Source organism: Pelodiscus sinensis, chromosome 2, assembly GCF_052426305.1.
Source record: "Pelodiscus sinensis isolate ZL-2025 chromosome 2, ASM5242630v1, whole genome shotgun sequence".
NCBI lineage: Eukaryota > Metazoa > Chordata > Testudines > Trionychidae > Pelodiscus > Pelodiscus sinensis.
Genome location: NC_143053.1, coordinates 167,208,824 through 167,220,947, shown reverse-complemented (window position 1 = coordinate 167,220,947; position 12,124 = coordinate 167,208,824). Strand labels below are relative to the sequence as shown.

The window sequence follows — 12,124 nt, the reverse complement described above, 5'->3', positions numbered from 1 at the left end:
CTGAATTAACAAATGCCTTCTACTGACTTTCAAAGACAAACCAATATGAAAATTGTAGACTGTTCACCAATTGTTCCATCTGCAACAGAGATAAAACTTGCAGAATAAATTACTAGTTCCCAATTATTCTCTTAGTTCTAGAAATCAGTTTGGTCTTGAGAGAGAGGGGTGTAGGGCAGTGTTCCTTCTAAGCTGCTGGGCAGCAGAACTTCACAGGTGATTAATCAGCCCTGCCCAGTCAGTCAGCTCAAAGCATGAAGCTCTGAGCCTCTGACTGGGAGGGGCTGATTAATCACCTATGAAGCAGTGCTGCTTAGGGGGAATCACTGGTTTAATATTGAAATCCCCACATCCATAAAACAGTTGAGTAGAGCAGAAAGGAATTCCCACTGCAGCCCAATTCAACCTTTCTTTGAACAAAAGCAGTCTATACTAACCAGGTAATTGCAAGGGCGCCATTTTGGGAGGGGAGGGGGCAGCAGTCGTGCGCTCCAGGACGCGGCTAGCTTTTCATCCCATTCCCCGGCCAGGTGTGAGAGGCATGCTCGGAATGCAAGCACTTCCCCTCACTTCTTTAGCGTCCGGGAATGGGATGAAAAGCTAGCCGTGTCCTGGAGCGCACTGTTGCTACCTCCCCTACCCTCCCAAAATGGTGCCCTTGGGTAACTGACGAAAGTGACATAATCCTTAGGTCACCTCATTGGTATGCATGTCTGTGCTGCCTCTGGCATTGAGCCTCCCAACCCTGGTAAACGTGTGTGGCAGTGGAGCTCAAGCTACCACATTGAAGCTAGCACAATGGATATTGCCACTCTGCTAGCAGCTCTGCTCTCAAGCCCACTTGACCCTCTGGGTTTGAGCTCAGGTGGTGAGCACGTCTCCACAAGAGCTGCAATGCCCACAGCACACGAACTGTTCACCAGTGCTGCAAGGCTCACTCCCAGGAATTGCTATGGTCTGAGAACAGCAGAAGATCTCACAGGCCTATTAACTAAAGGACAACCACTGTTAAACACAATGTCCAACTATCTTAGCATTTTCTCTGTGTGAGAGGGAGGGGAAAAAAAGGGCTAAATTGAACCCAGTGGGCCAATTATGCACTCCATACCGGGTTACAGTTAACCAGGGACAGTTTTCAGCACAAAGTTCTTGGTCTAATGTCCTCATACAGTATTCAATAGATGCTGCATGTAAATTATTAAATAGATATACTGTCATTTTCATGAGCATGTGAACACACCATTTCATAAGCTCTTCAAAGGCAGAAGAGCTTTTTCCTTCTTTCCATAATCTCAGCAATTTTGATTACTATAAACCTGCTTCCCCCCAATGACACTTTTATTCATACTCACCACTTAAGTGAGAGGTCTCTTACTGAACTGGTATGGAGATACCCAGCTGACTTTGTTCCAGATACTGGTATTTTTAACTGCAGATATAGAAGGTAGTTTGACACTTTCAATGACTGATGTTAGCAAAATGAATGTCTTGGTCCTTCTTTTAGTCAATATGATAAAACTGAATCACTCCCACAATTTTAACATAGCTACACATCAGCATTTCAGCACTTTGGAGAGTTTCACTAAACGTTTTAATGGATCTGTGTATTAATTTAGTCATACACAAATTGGTATAAAATAATTCTACATTATGACTGCAACTGTTTAAAGAAAGTCACTCTCAAATATCTGAGCTTAAAACCATTTTTTGCAAAGTGCTAGGAGATCCATTGATGACAAAAGTTTATTACATCAAATACAAACACAAAGGCTAGTATATTCAAAACCACACTATTAAATTAATGGGAATTGGGGGTATTCAAAACCTGCAGCAGCACTGAAAATTCTACAGTTAAAATACTCTAACAATGAATTAGGCTACATCTGCATTTGCTAAAACATTCAATATGTCTGGAAAAAAATGTTTTATGTCTATTTTTGACAGACCACTAGAAATAGCAATGCTAAGCCTTCTCAAGAAGGTTTATCTGTCAGGGGTTGGGCATGCTCTAGAGGAGGTACAAAAGCCCTTGCACCATGTGAGAAGCTTTGTCATGCTGTAACAAACTACTTTTGCTGATTAGGATCATTAACTGGTTTTGTTTCCCCAATGAAATAATGCTCCTCATTATAGAGGTCACTGAGTGAAATGGTGGATAAGAAAGCAGTTGGTTGGTCAGAGGAATGAATGTGACTTCATCCTGAGTTATCTAAATCTTCGTAATATTCTTAAAGGTGAATGAATTGGAGGTTGATGGATCCCCCTTGTAATCTATATAAAGAAAGCTTGACTTTTTTTGGTCTGTGCTTTTTATATTTGAAATTGAAGTCTTGCCACTGGAGAAAAAGGAAATCCATAACATCACAGATATCATGCAAATGGATCCTGACTTTTCACTGAAAAGAAAAGGGAATTTCATTCAGTCTGTTTATAACTTGCTTTTTTTTTCCCTTGGTTAACATCTTTTAACTCAAATGCCTTACAGCCAGCTGGAAAAAAGAAATCTGTCAAAGATTCAACGCCTTTCATTAATGGCTCTTTTCATTAATAGCTTTGAAAGCTCTTAGGGTGCATCTGAAACCTCCTACAAACTTAGGAAAGATCAGACTACATGCCCTTTACTTTCACTTTTGTTTTATTTTGTTAAGTCACTGGCTCTCTACACTAGTGGTTCTCAACCAGGATACGTGTACTGCTAGAAGGTATGCAGAGCTCTTCTAAGGGGAATATCAACTTATCTAGATATTTGGCTAGTTTTACAAAAGGCTAGATTTAAAAAAAAAAAAAAAAGAAAAACCACCACTAGCAAAGTCAGTACAGATTGAACCTCTCTAGACTAGGACTCTGGTTTGGCAATATCTGTGGTCTGGCAGGACCACAAATGTTGCCAGACCAGAGAGCTCCTGGACCAGAGAGCCCCAGAGGCTGGCAGCGGGGAGCAGCTGGCTATGGAGCCTCAGCAGCCCCAGGTCTGGCCGTAGAGCCTGGCTTCCTGGGGCAGTGGAGCCCAAGAGGCCCCCAGGAAAGGTAGAGTTTGGGGCTGGGAGCCCCGTGGTTCAAGGAAAGGGGAGCCTCATGATTGGCTGACAGAGCCCAGAGTCCATCAGCAGAGGTGCCGACCTCGCTGGTTTGGCAAACTCTCGTCTTCTGAACCAATCCGGTCCCAAGGGTGCTGGGCCAGAGAGGTCCAACCTGTACAAACTAAAATTTCGTACAATGACTTGCTTTATATTGTGCTAGACAATGAAATGCAAGGACAATATTTGTATTCTGATTCATTTTATAATTATATGGTATCAATGAGAAAACAAGCAATCTTTCAGTAATAGAGCCTTGTTGCACTTTTGTATTCCTATGTCTGATTTTGTAAGCGAGTAGACTCTAAGTTGCAAAACAAATCAGATTGAATGTGTTACAACAGCTTGAAAAGGTTGAGAGCCACGGATCTACACTGACGTATAACTCTAAAGCAGACACAGTGGCCTTTAGCTTCCTAGCTTCATGTTGCTTCAAATGAGTGTAAGCTGTGCTGGTGCTAGTCATGCTCTATAGTTGTGCAACATGGCTACATCAGAACTCACATCTTCAAAAGCACCCTAAGTAACTTATGTACATTGAAAGTCAGTTGCTTGTAGATACCTAAGTGATGTAAGTGCTTTTGAAAATTGTATCCTCTGACGTTATAAGTGGCATAGCTACTCCTGGAGCTAAAACCCCCAAGGTAGGTAAGGACTTAAGTAAAAATAAAAAACAAGCAAAAAAAATCCGTTTGTAGGGTATGGTGAACCCTTTATACCTCACAAAAAAGCAACAGTGGGTGCACTGCACACACCATTTCTTTTCCTTTAAGAAACTAATTACGACAATAGGAAGGAGTAATTCTTGCTATTTCCTTCACTACCAAATATTGAGATACTTCAGTGCCTTTGAAAATTTCACCCTAAGGGTACGTCTACACTAGCCCCCAGATCGATTTAGGGAGGCTGAGGGTGACCGGAATTGCAAATCAAGCCTGGGATTTAAATATCCCACGCTTGATTTGCATGTTCCTGGCTGGTCACCATTTTAGAAATTGACTAGCCCGAAGTAACTCCCCACATCTACACGCAGCGGTGAAACGGGATTCTGGAATAAAGCCCCTAAATCGAATTAGGTGGTATTCCTCGTGGAATGAGGTTTACCACCTAATTCGATTTAGGGGCTTTATTCCAGAATCCCGTTTCACTGCCGCGCATAGACGCGGGCAGTTATTTCGAGCTAGTCAATTTCTAAAAATGGCAACTGGCCGGGACCATGCAAATCAAGCGCGGAATATTTAAATCCTGGGCTTGATTGGTAATTCCGGTTGCCCTCATTAGCCTCCCTAGATCGATCTAGGGAGCCAGTGTAGACGTACCCATAGTGGGTAATGAGCACTAATCCTATGGGACCTGTGACCTAAATCACTTTAGTTGCTCTTGAAAAAAATCTCTCCCTTGTTCTCCTCTCTACCCTTACTATCCACTTACAGAAGAATTTTAAGAGCCACGTGTAACCGGCAGGCAGGCTCACTGATCTTACCTGTGCTCCTTCCATGTCCACACGATTATTCTTGTCTGTCAGTCTGATGTAGTGGACTTTAAGAGGGGGAGCCCCCAGTGCTTCTAGGGCTGCAGGATCATTCTTAAGCTGCTCAATAGCCAGCTGATAATATTGCATCCTTGCAAAATTTTCTAGATAAAAGAAACAGACCATTTTGGAAAGAAGTCATTGCCCCCATCGCTATATTTACCTGCACAGCTGCAGGTACCAGTGATCCCAGCTCCCATCGTGGATCGCTGTTCCTGGCCAATGGGAGCCACAGGAAGTGGTGTCCTGATCTGCCCCACTTTCCAGTGCTCCTATTGGCCACGAACGACAACCTGCAGCCAATGGGAGTTGTGATTGCCACAGCCATACAAGTAAATATAGTCCTAGGTTTTCCTTGCTCTTCAGTCATCTTAGCACATGAAGATGAGGAAAGGAAACCAGAACTTCAATGAGTCCTCTTGAACTGCACAGGTGCTTAGCTCTCCTGAGTTAACAACAAGCCTTTAAAGTTAGAGAAATGAAGCTGTATTAGCTTGCAAGTCAATGTAGTAGCTTCAGTTTCTGTTTGACGCTAATGAAGAGAGAAAATCTCATTAAAGGCTGTGCTTTAGTGATTAAAAGCCCAATTGGTCTATAATCAAAATATCAAACATTATGTGGTTATCAATGTCACACCGATGCAATGGTCCTTAATAGGTTATACATATTGAATTTGCATGCTGCACTGGAACAAGGATTTTAATGATTATCAATAGCCACATAAATTAATTGGATTGTTCAGCTAATACATTTACTTTCTTTAGCAGAGAGAGAGTGAAAACAAGTCCTTAGCTTTTCAAATCAATGTCAAACTATGTGAAACTATGTTAAGAGAAAATGCTAATATCCCTGTTAAATCCAGACACTCTATTTTAAAAATACGTCAGGCTTCTAAATTGGCCTGAGCTGCAATTCAGAACTAAAGGGTGTGAGTTGTCTGAAATATGAGGTGGCTTTTCAACACTGTCCAATTTGTTATTAAAATGTCAAATTAAGGAAAAGTTTAATCTACTGAGAGCTTCAGAAAGGGGTTTGACCACCCCTTTCTGGCTATGTCCTCCGATCTAAGGCTAGGCAAAAAGCAATATGAAATGATAGTAGATCCTCAAAGTTATGAACTCCAGAGTTACGAACTGATCAACCCCACACCTCATTTGGAACTAAATACAGCCAGGCAACAGCCGAGACCAAAAAATAAATACTGTACAGTACTGTGTTAAATAGAAACTACTAAAAATAAGGGGAAGTTTTAAAAAAAATATTTGACAAGGTAAAGAGACTGTTTCTGTGCTTGGTTCATGTAAATTAAGAAGGTTAAAAACAGCATTTTCCTTCTGCACAGTTCAGTTTCAAAGCTGCATTAAGTCAGTGTTCAGTTGTAAACTTTTGAAAGAACTGTAATGTTTTGTTCAGAGTTACAAATGTTTCAGAATTATGAACAACTTCCATCCCCGAGGTGTTCAGAACTCTGAGGTTCTACTAAACAAGGGAAAGGCCCGGGAGGGGTAGCGCATTAAATAAGTGGAATCAAAGTCTGTTGCTTCAGGACTGCTAAATGTCTGGAAGTCACTAAAAAAGAAAATCAATTGCTTGAACTAATTCCATGAATAATTCTCGGCCAGTTAAATTCAGCAAGGAGATCTGTTTGTTGTCTAATTGACAGCATCATTTCTCTAGGCTTCTGTCTAAGGCCCCAATGAGCACTCTTAACTGCTGTAGATTGCAATAGAGTCTGATGCTCAGCACCTCAAAAGATCTATTTTGAGGGAACAGCACCATAAACTGGATGGTGTTACAAACTGATCAGAATTCTAACAGGTTCATGTTTTCCTATTTAAGCGGTGGTCTCCCGTCTCCTACCCCACATCTCCCAGACATGGCCATTTATTTCTAGACTCACCCTACATCTGTTTTGTTCAATGAATCCTTCTGAGACTAAAGCAACCATGCTTTAGAGAGAATTAATACGGGAGTTAAATAAAGCCAGGTCTGTAAAATGAGGGCAGATGTGATTAATAAAGCTCTTAAAGCTCTGCTGCTCTTCCCCATCCATGTTTATCAGAATCTGAACTATTCTTATTTGTCAGCTGTACAAAGGGGAGTGATGTGGCGAGGGGAAATAAGGTTGCTAACAGCAACAGGACTTACTTTGCATAAGATAATACATCATAGCACATCCCCCACCACTGAGCAGTCCCAGATAAATAGCCATTTGTTGTAGTTTTCTTAAGGAGGCTGGCATCTTTCCACCTACAAAGAGAGAGAGACCAACATTTACTTTAGCAGGAAAACTAAAAGGTGTGGTTGGTTTTTTTGGTTGTGTGCTTTTTTGCCCAAAGTTCTTTCAATATCCCAACAAAATAAGTCTGAATGAATCACTGCATGCAGCAATCAAGCTCTCTCTGGGGCCCCACAGTGTATCCAGAGGAAATCCATGATGAGAACTGGGCACCTACAGGGGCCAGAACATATTTATTCACTTCCTTTAGCAGTGCCACCACTTCAGGGAGGTCATTTTTTTCTCGGCAATTAGTGGAGTGGCTGATGGCCAAAAACTTAGCATATTGTTCTCACAGCTTCCCTTACATACTCAGTAGCACAGTGCAAGTATTCAGGGTTGAGGGGCCAGATTTATCCCTAGTGTAACTCCTCTAAAATAATTATGGCTTGCACTGGAGTCCATTTAGCCTGAAAACCTAAGCTACAGAGCCAAGCTATAGCACTGCTAGTAAACATAATGCTGATGAGGTTTTGTTTTTTTTAAGTCTCTGGTAAACAAGAAGATTCTTGCAATCCTATTTTCTTTTAATCCTTCCCCTTTCACCATCCTGCCCATTTACTGACTCTTTGTTGTTGCATCCAACTGTCTGAATGACACAGCAGTGTAACAACTATCTCCTAAAGAGTCAACCAAGTAGAAGATCTATGGCTTTGGCTACCAAAAGGTAGTGCTAAAACAGATGACCAAGAGAATCCCATCTAACACTCTTCCTCATGTTACTCTTTCTGCGCAGGTTGTGGCAGGATGGGCCATAAACAAGCATCTGAATAGCTGTTTTCTGAAACATTTCTATCACAAAAATGGGATAATGGACTCTTGGGTGGGGAGTCATGTCAGACATCAAACATAGTCCTGTTGACTGAAGAGTGCAGATGTCTGGAGTTAGGCTCAGCGTTGCTACTGGATTAGTGGCCTTCAAGGTTTCAAACCCAAACCTTTGCCCTGCTGACACTATGCAAATGGGCTGCTTAGGTAATGCTGTTTAATGAAGCGCAGCACAAAGCCAATTACAGAAATATGAACTAAGCAAAACCACTTAGTACAATTTATGGGAGTGGCCAGAATATCTCCTACATATGAATTAGTCAGGCCTCAGGAATCACAGTTTAAGAGGGTGGAGTGACAAACAAAGGAAGGCTTTCCCATAATGCTACACACCAGTACATGACATCAGCATTGTGTCTAGAACATTCCACCATGATGCCTCAGAGATTGACTAATTGCCTGAGTTTCCCTTTCCTACCCTCTCAAGTTTTCTAGCTGAGGGAAAAAGAGGGATTTAATAATTAATCCAGATATAACTTTTGTCTATTGCTTAATGTGCATAAACAACTTTTAACATTGTGTCGTATCATTTTAAAGTCTTCTCTGAAACCGGATTGATGAAATCAGAATAATACGTAATACTTTCATAGCCCCAGAACTCCTGGAAATTTAATCCTCTGAATACCCCTCTTCAGTAGGCAAGTAAGTTGCAACATCTGTAAAACGGTGATCAGAGGCAGAAAGATCAGGGAACGTTAAGTCCACACAAGGACCCAGTTTCAGAGCAAAGAATAGGCCCCAGATCGGCACTCAGACCATTAGACTATTGGAGCATGACAACCCTCACTAACCTACTGTCTTTAATCTGGAAAGCTGATCATGTGTAACATGCTGCAACCTGAGGCATTTATGTCCCTTTCAAGACCATGGCCTAGAACTGCCAGGCATAATTTTCTTCTTGCAGTGACATTCAAGGTAATAGTACACAAATGTCTGTGCCCAGGGGCAGACAGCTTGCTGAGGAAAACAGAGAAAAACTGAAATCTAGCATCAGTGAAACGTGAATTATCTAGTAAGAAGGTGGAATCAAAGGATCTGCTGCTTGCAACCAAATTGTCTGTGATTCTTTAGTTATCACAGTCTGATCAATGCTCAGACAAGCATGATGGAGGGGGAGAGGCATCTATGTCAATTAACAAGATGCTCATTACATACACATGCAATAATCTTTGCCTTTTTTTATATATCTTGTCCAGTTACGTCTCTGCCGGGTCACGGTCTGCACAAACAATAACATTTTCCCTTTTGTGCAGCATTTCCCTTTTTGCTCCCTCATGGAAGCAAGAGACTCAGCTGCTTAAATATCACTTATAAATGTAAAAACGAGCTTTACACGTAGTTTGTCAGAGTGAATTATGAACTCCATAGCTACTGCAGTGCTCTCAATCACACTATCTAAGGAACTTCTATGCCCGCCCCTTCCTCCCTCCATGGGCAGAGTGTCTGAACACTTGGCAATCTTTAATGGATTTATCCTCACGACATCCCTCCACAGCTGGGAAGAGCTCCTACCCCCCCTTTACATAAGGGAAACCAAGGCACATAGGGAGACTTGGCCAAGTCTCACAGGATCTGTGGCACAGCATGGCTTCCCAACTCTTAGTTGAGGACCCTAACCCATCCTCCCTAACCCATCCTCCCACGTCTTGTCTGCTGTGACGATATATCATTGGGACAGAAGTTACAGTAGGAGATTCAAAAAGCCAAAGATAATTATTTTAATGCATTTTAACAATAAGTCTCTCAAGAGCTGAAAAGCAAACTCCTGATTTTTCTCTTCCCCCAGTTAGCATTGCATTTGTCAGTTACCATCTACACTATAAGTGAATTAAACAGTAACTTTCTTGTTGTGTGGTTAGCTGATGAATGGTGTGACCAGAGCATGCACATACAACAGGACTTTCAGAGATAAGTTTTTAATAGCAATGTATGGACTTGTTTGTACAGCAAACTACACCCTGCTGTGCCCTTGTTCTGTGGTTAAGGTGTAAATTTTCATGGAATTTTAGTACTTCACCTGGGGTTAATTTCCTTCCCTTAATCGGGATGGCCACCAATGAACTATAGGGCTAAAAGAATCCATCAAAACATTTAACTCCCTTAAACAACCAACAACTAGTGACTTTTTAAGTCTGACCTATAAAATACAAGTTGAGAAATAGGATTGGGGTTCCCAAACATGCTTTAAGGTATGGATATTTTCATGTTGGTTCTGCTGTATTTGCCATTTCATCTGGTTTTTGCAAACATTAATGTTTGCATTAATGAAAGGGGGAGGGGGAGAGCATGCATTGTGGAGACTAGCGAACAAGTTGGGAACCCTGCTGTCTGGAAAGGAATCTGAGAGGAAATGTACCTGTCATTCACAACACAGGGAGTCATAGTAACAAGGGGTAAACAATGAGGTTTCAGAAAATCAGAGCAGGCCTTATAAACACAGCAACCAGAATTCAGGATATTGGCAATTTAGTAACTTTACTTCTCTTTACCAGCCATTTTCTATAAAGATGTGTTTGCAGCTAGAGTGTGAACCTGTTAGACTGCTAAAATAGCAAGCAAGTTAGCTTGTGAAAAATAAGCAGAGATTTCTTCACAACTGATAGTTTCTTCTGTGAACTTTTGCTTTTAAATGACGAGAGGGGGGTGCGAACAGCTTTGCAGGTTGACATAATGCACATGAAAGAATGCCAAATCTGCAGTATCAAAAGAACAGCTGTATGGTTCTCCCTACCTATGGGTATGTCTAAACTACATGGCTCCGTTGACGGAGCCATGTAGATTTGTTTGTTCGGCAAAGGGAAATGAAGCCGCAATTTAAATAATCGCGGCTTCATTTAAATGGCTGCCGCGCTGAGCCGACAAACAGCTGATCAGCTGTTTGTCAGCTCAGCGCGCTAGTCTGGACGCTCCCGCGCCGACATGAAAGCCCTTTATCGACCTCCCCGGTAAACCTCATCCTACAAGGCATAATGGGGAGGTCGATAAAGGGCTTTCAGGTCGGCGTGGGAGCTTCAGACTAGCGCGCTGAGCCGACAAACAGCTGATCAGCTGTTTGTCGGCTCAGCACAGCAGCCATTTAAATTTAAATGAAGCCACGATTATTTAAATCGCGGCTTCATTTCCCTTTGCTGATCAGCCTAATCTAAATGGCTCCATCGATGGAGCCATGTAATTTAGACACACCCTATACGTCCTCTTAAAAAGATAACCAGTCTGAAAGCACAGCCTTCTAATCACTAGGCAGCTTTATTTCACACAATGAGAATATAATGTATAGGGCCAGGTGGTGGTGGTGATGCTTGGTTATGGTTCGATTTAAAGCTAACAGACTCAGGGTTGGAGTTCTATAGCACTGAAATATTGTAAGTCCAGAGTGGTGACCATCTCACAAGTTCCTTTCAGCTCTCTCAAAGGGTGGATTTCTATCAAAAGCAGCTGTTCTCAGGAGACTTTGGCTTGTGTTAACTGAGCTGGAGGCCTTTCGGCGAGGACATTTGGCTTCAGAGAGTCTCTGGAACTTTAAGAAATTGGGATACATATCTTTCTGATTATTTAAGACCTTATCTTTCAGTCCTCATTGAAGTTGGACAAACATTCCTCCACAGGTGCAGAAGAGTAGCAATGAAACAAATGGCACTTCCACTAGGTGAAGTGTGAGTATAATATCACAGTTGTAAATATCTTAGATGACAGTCACTGAAGTCACAAAATGCAGAATCACAGTTCTTTAGGGACAGTTTGTTTATACAGTTACTAGCAGAGTGGAGTTCTGATCCATGACAGGAGCTTCACTGAGGGAGCTGTACAACCTCTTATGTAATCATTGATGATTAGCTTTCCGACTTGCTCACTCGTCCCATGCCTGTGTGCAACACAAGCACACACAAATGTGCCATAAATCCATTCTGCCAGAGGTTTTTAAACTCGGGAGCAGTGATTTTTTTTTTCTTTCAATAAGCAGGGTGGCTCCTGCACCCAATACAATGTGGCCAAATGCTGAAATTTGAGGCATTTGTAAGACAAACATGGCTCTTGTAAGACAAAACAGTGAGTCGTTTGATACGTACGAGGTAGCTGGCTCTGATCTAGTTTCTCTCCTAACAACATACCTGGACACACAGGGCTTTGGAGAAGGTTGGCTGATAGTGCCCACAAAATACTTTCCTCCTCAATGTTGTCACTAAACAGAGAGAGTGTAAGTAGATGCAATAGGTCTGCTTCAATGGTGATATTTTAATACACAGTTTTCAGTGACATTGTACCTCGTGCTAGTGCATTTTGAAATGCCCATGCAGACTTTTGTGCAAGTCATCTACCTTGAGCAAAAACTCAATCACTTCAGTTTACAGAAAACCAACATGAAGATCATCAAGGGGCACTCCTTTTATTATTTCTTCCTTATTCCATTTC

General features: G+C 41.8%; 1 protein-coding gene across 18 annotated transcripts in view; it reads right to left on the bottom strand.

The window, feature by feature from the left end:
- COA1 (cytochrome c oxidase assembly factor 1) overlaps window positions 1-12,124 on the bottom strand; it is an 88,513-nt gene that overhangs the window by 27,006 nt on the left and 49,383 nt on the right. For all 18 annotated transcript variants that reach the window (XM_089776535.1, XM_089776519.1, XM_089776527.1 and 15 more), the window contains 3 exons: window positions 6,757-6,858; window positions 4,561-4,712; window positions 1,353-1,429 (listed from right to left, as the gene is read on the bottom strand). In XM_089776535.1, the coding sequence (XP_089632661.1) occupies window positions 1,353-1,429; window positions 4,561-4,712; window positions 6,757-6,850 (323 nt within the window). In that variant the 5' untranslated portion in view covers window positions 6,851-6,858. The remainder of the gene's footprint in view (window positions 1-1,352; window positions 1,430-4,560; window positions 4,713-6,756; window positions 6,859-12,124) is intronic.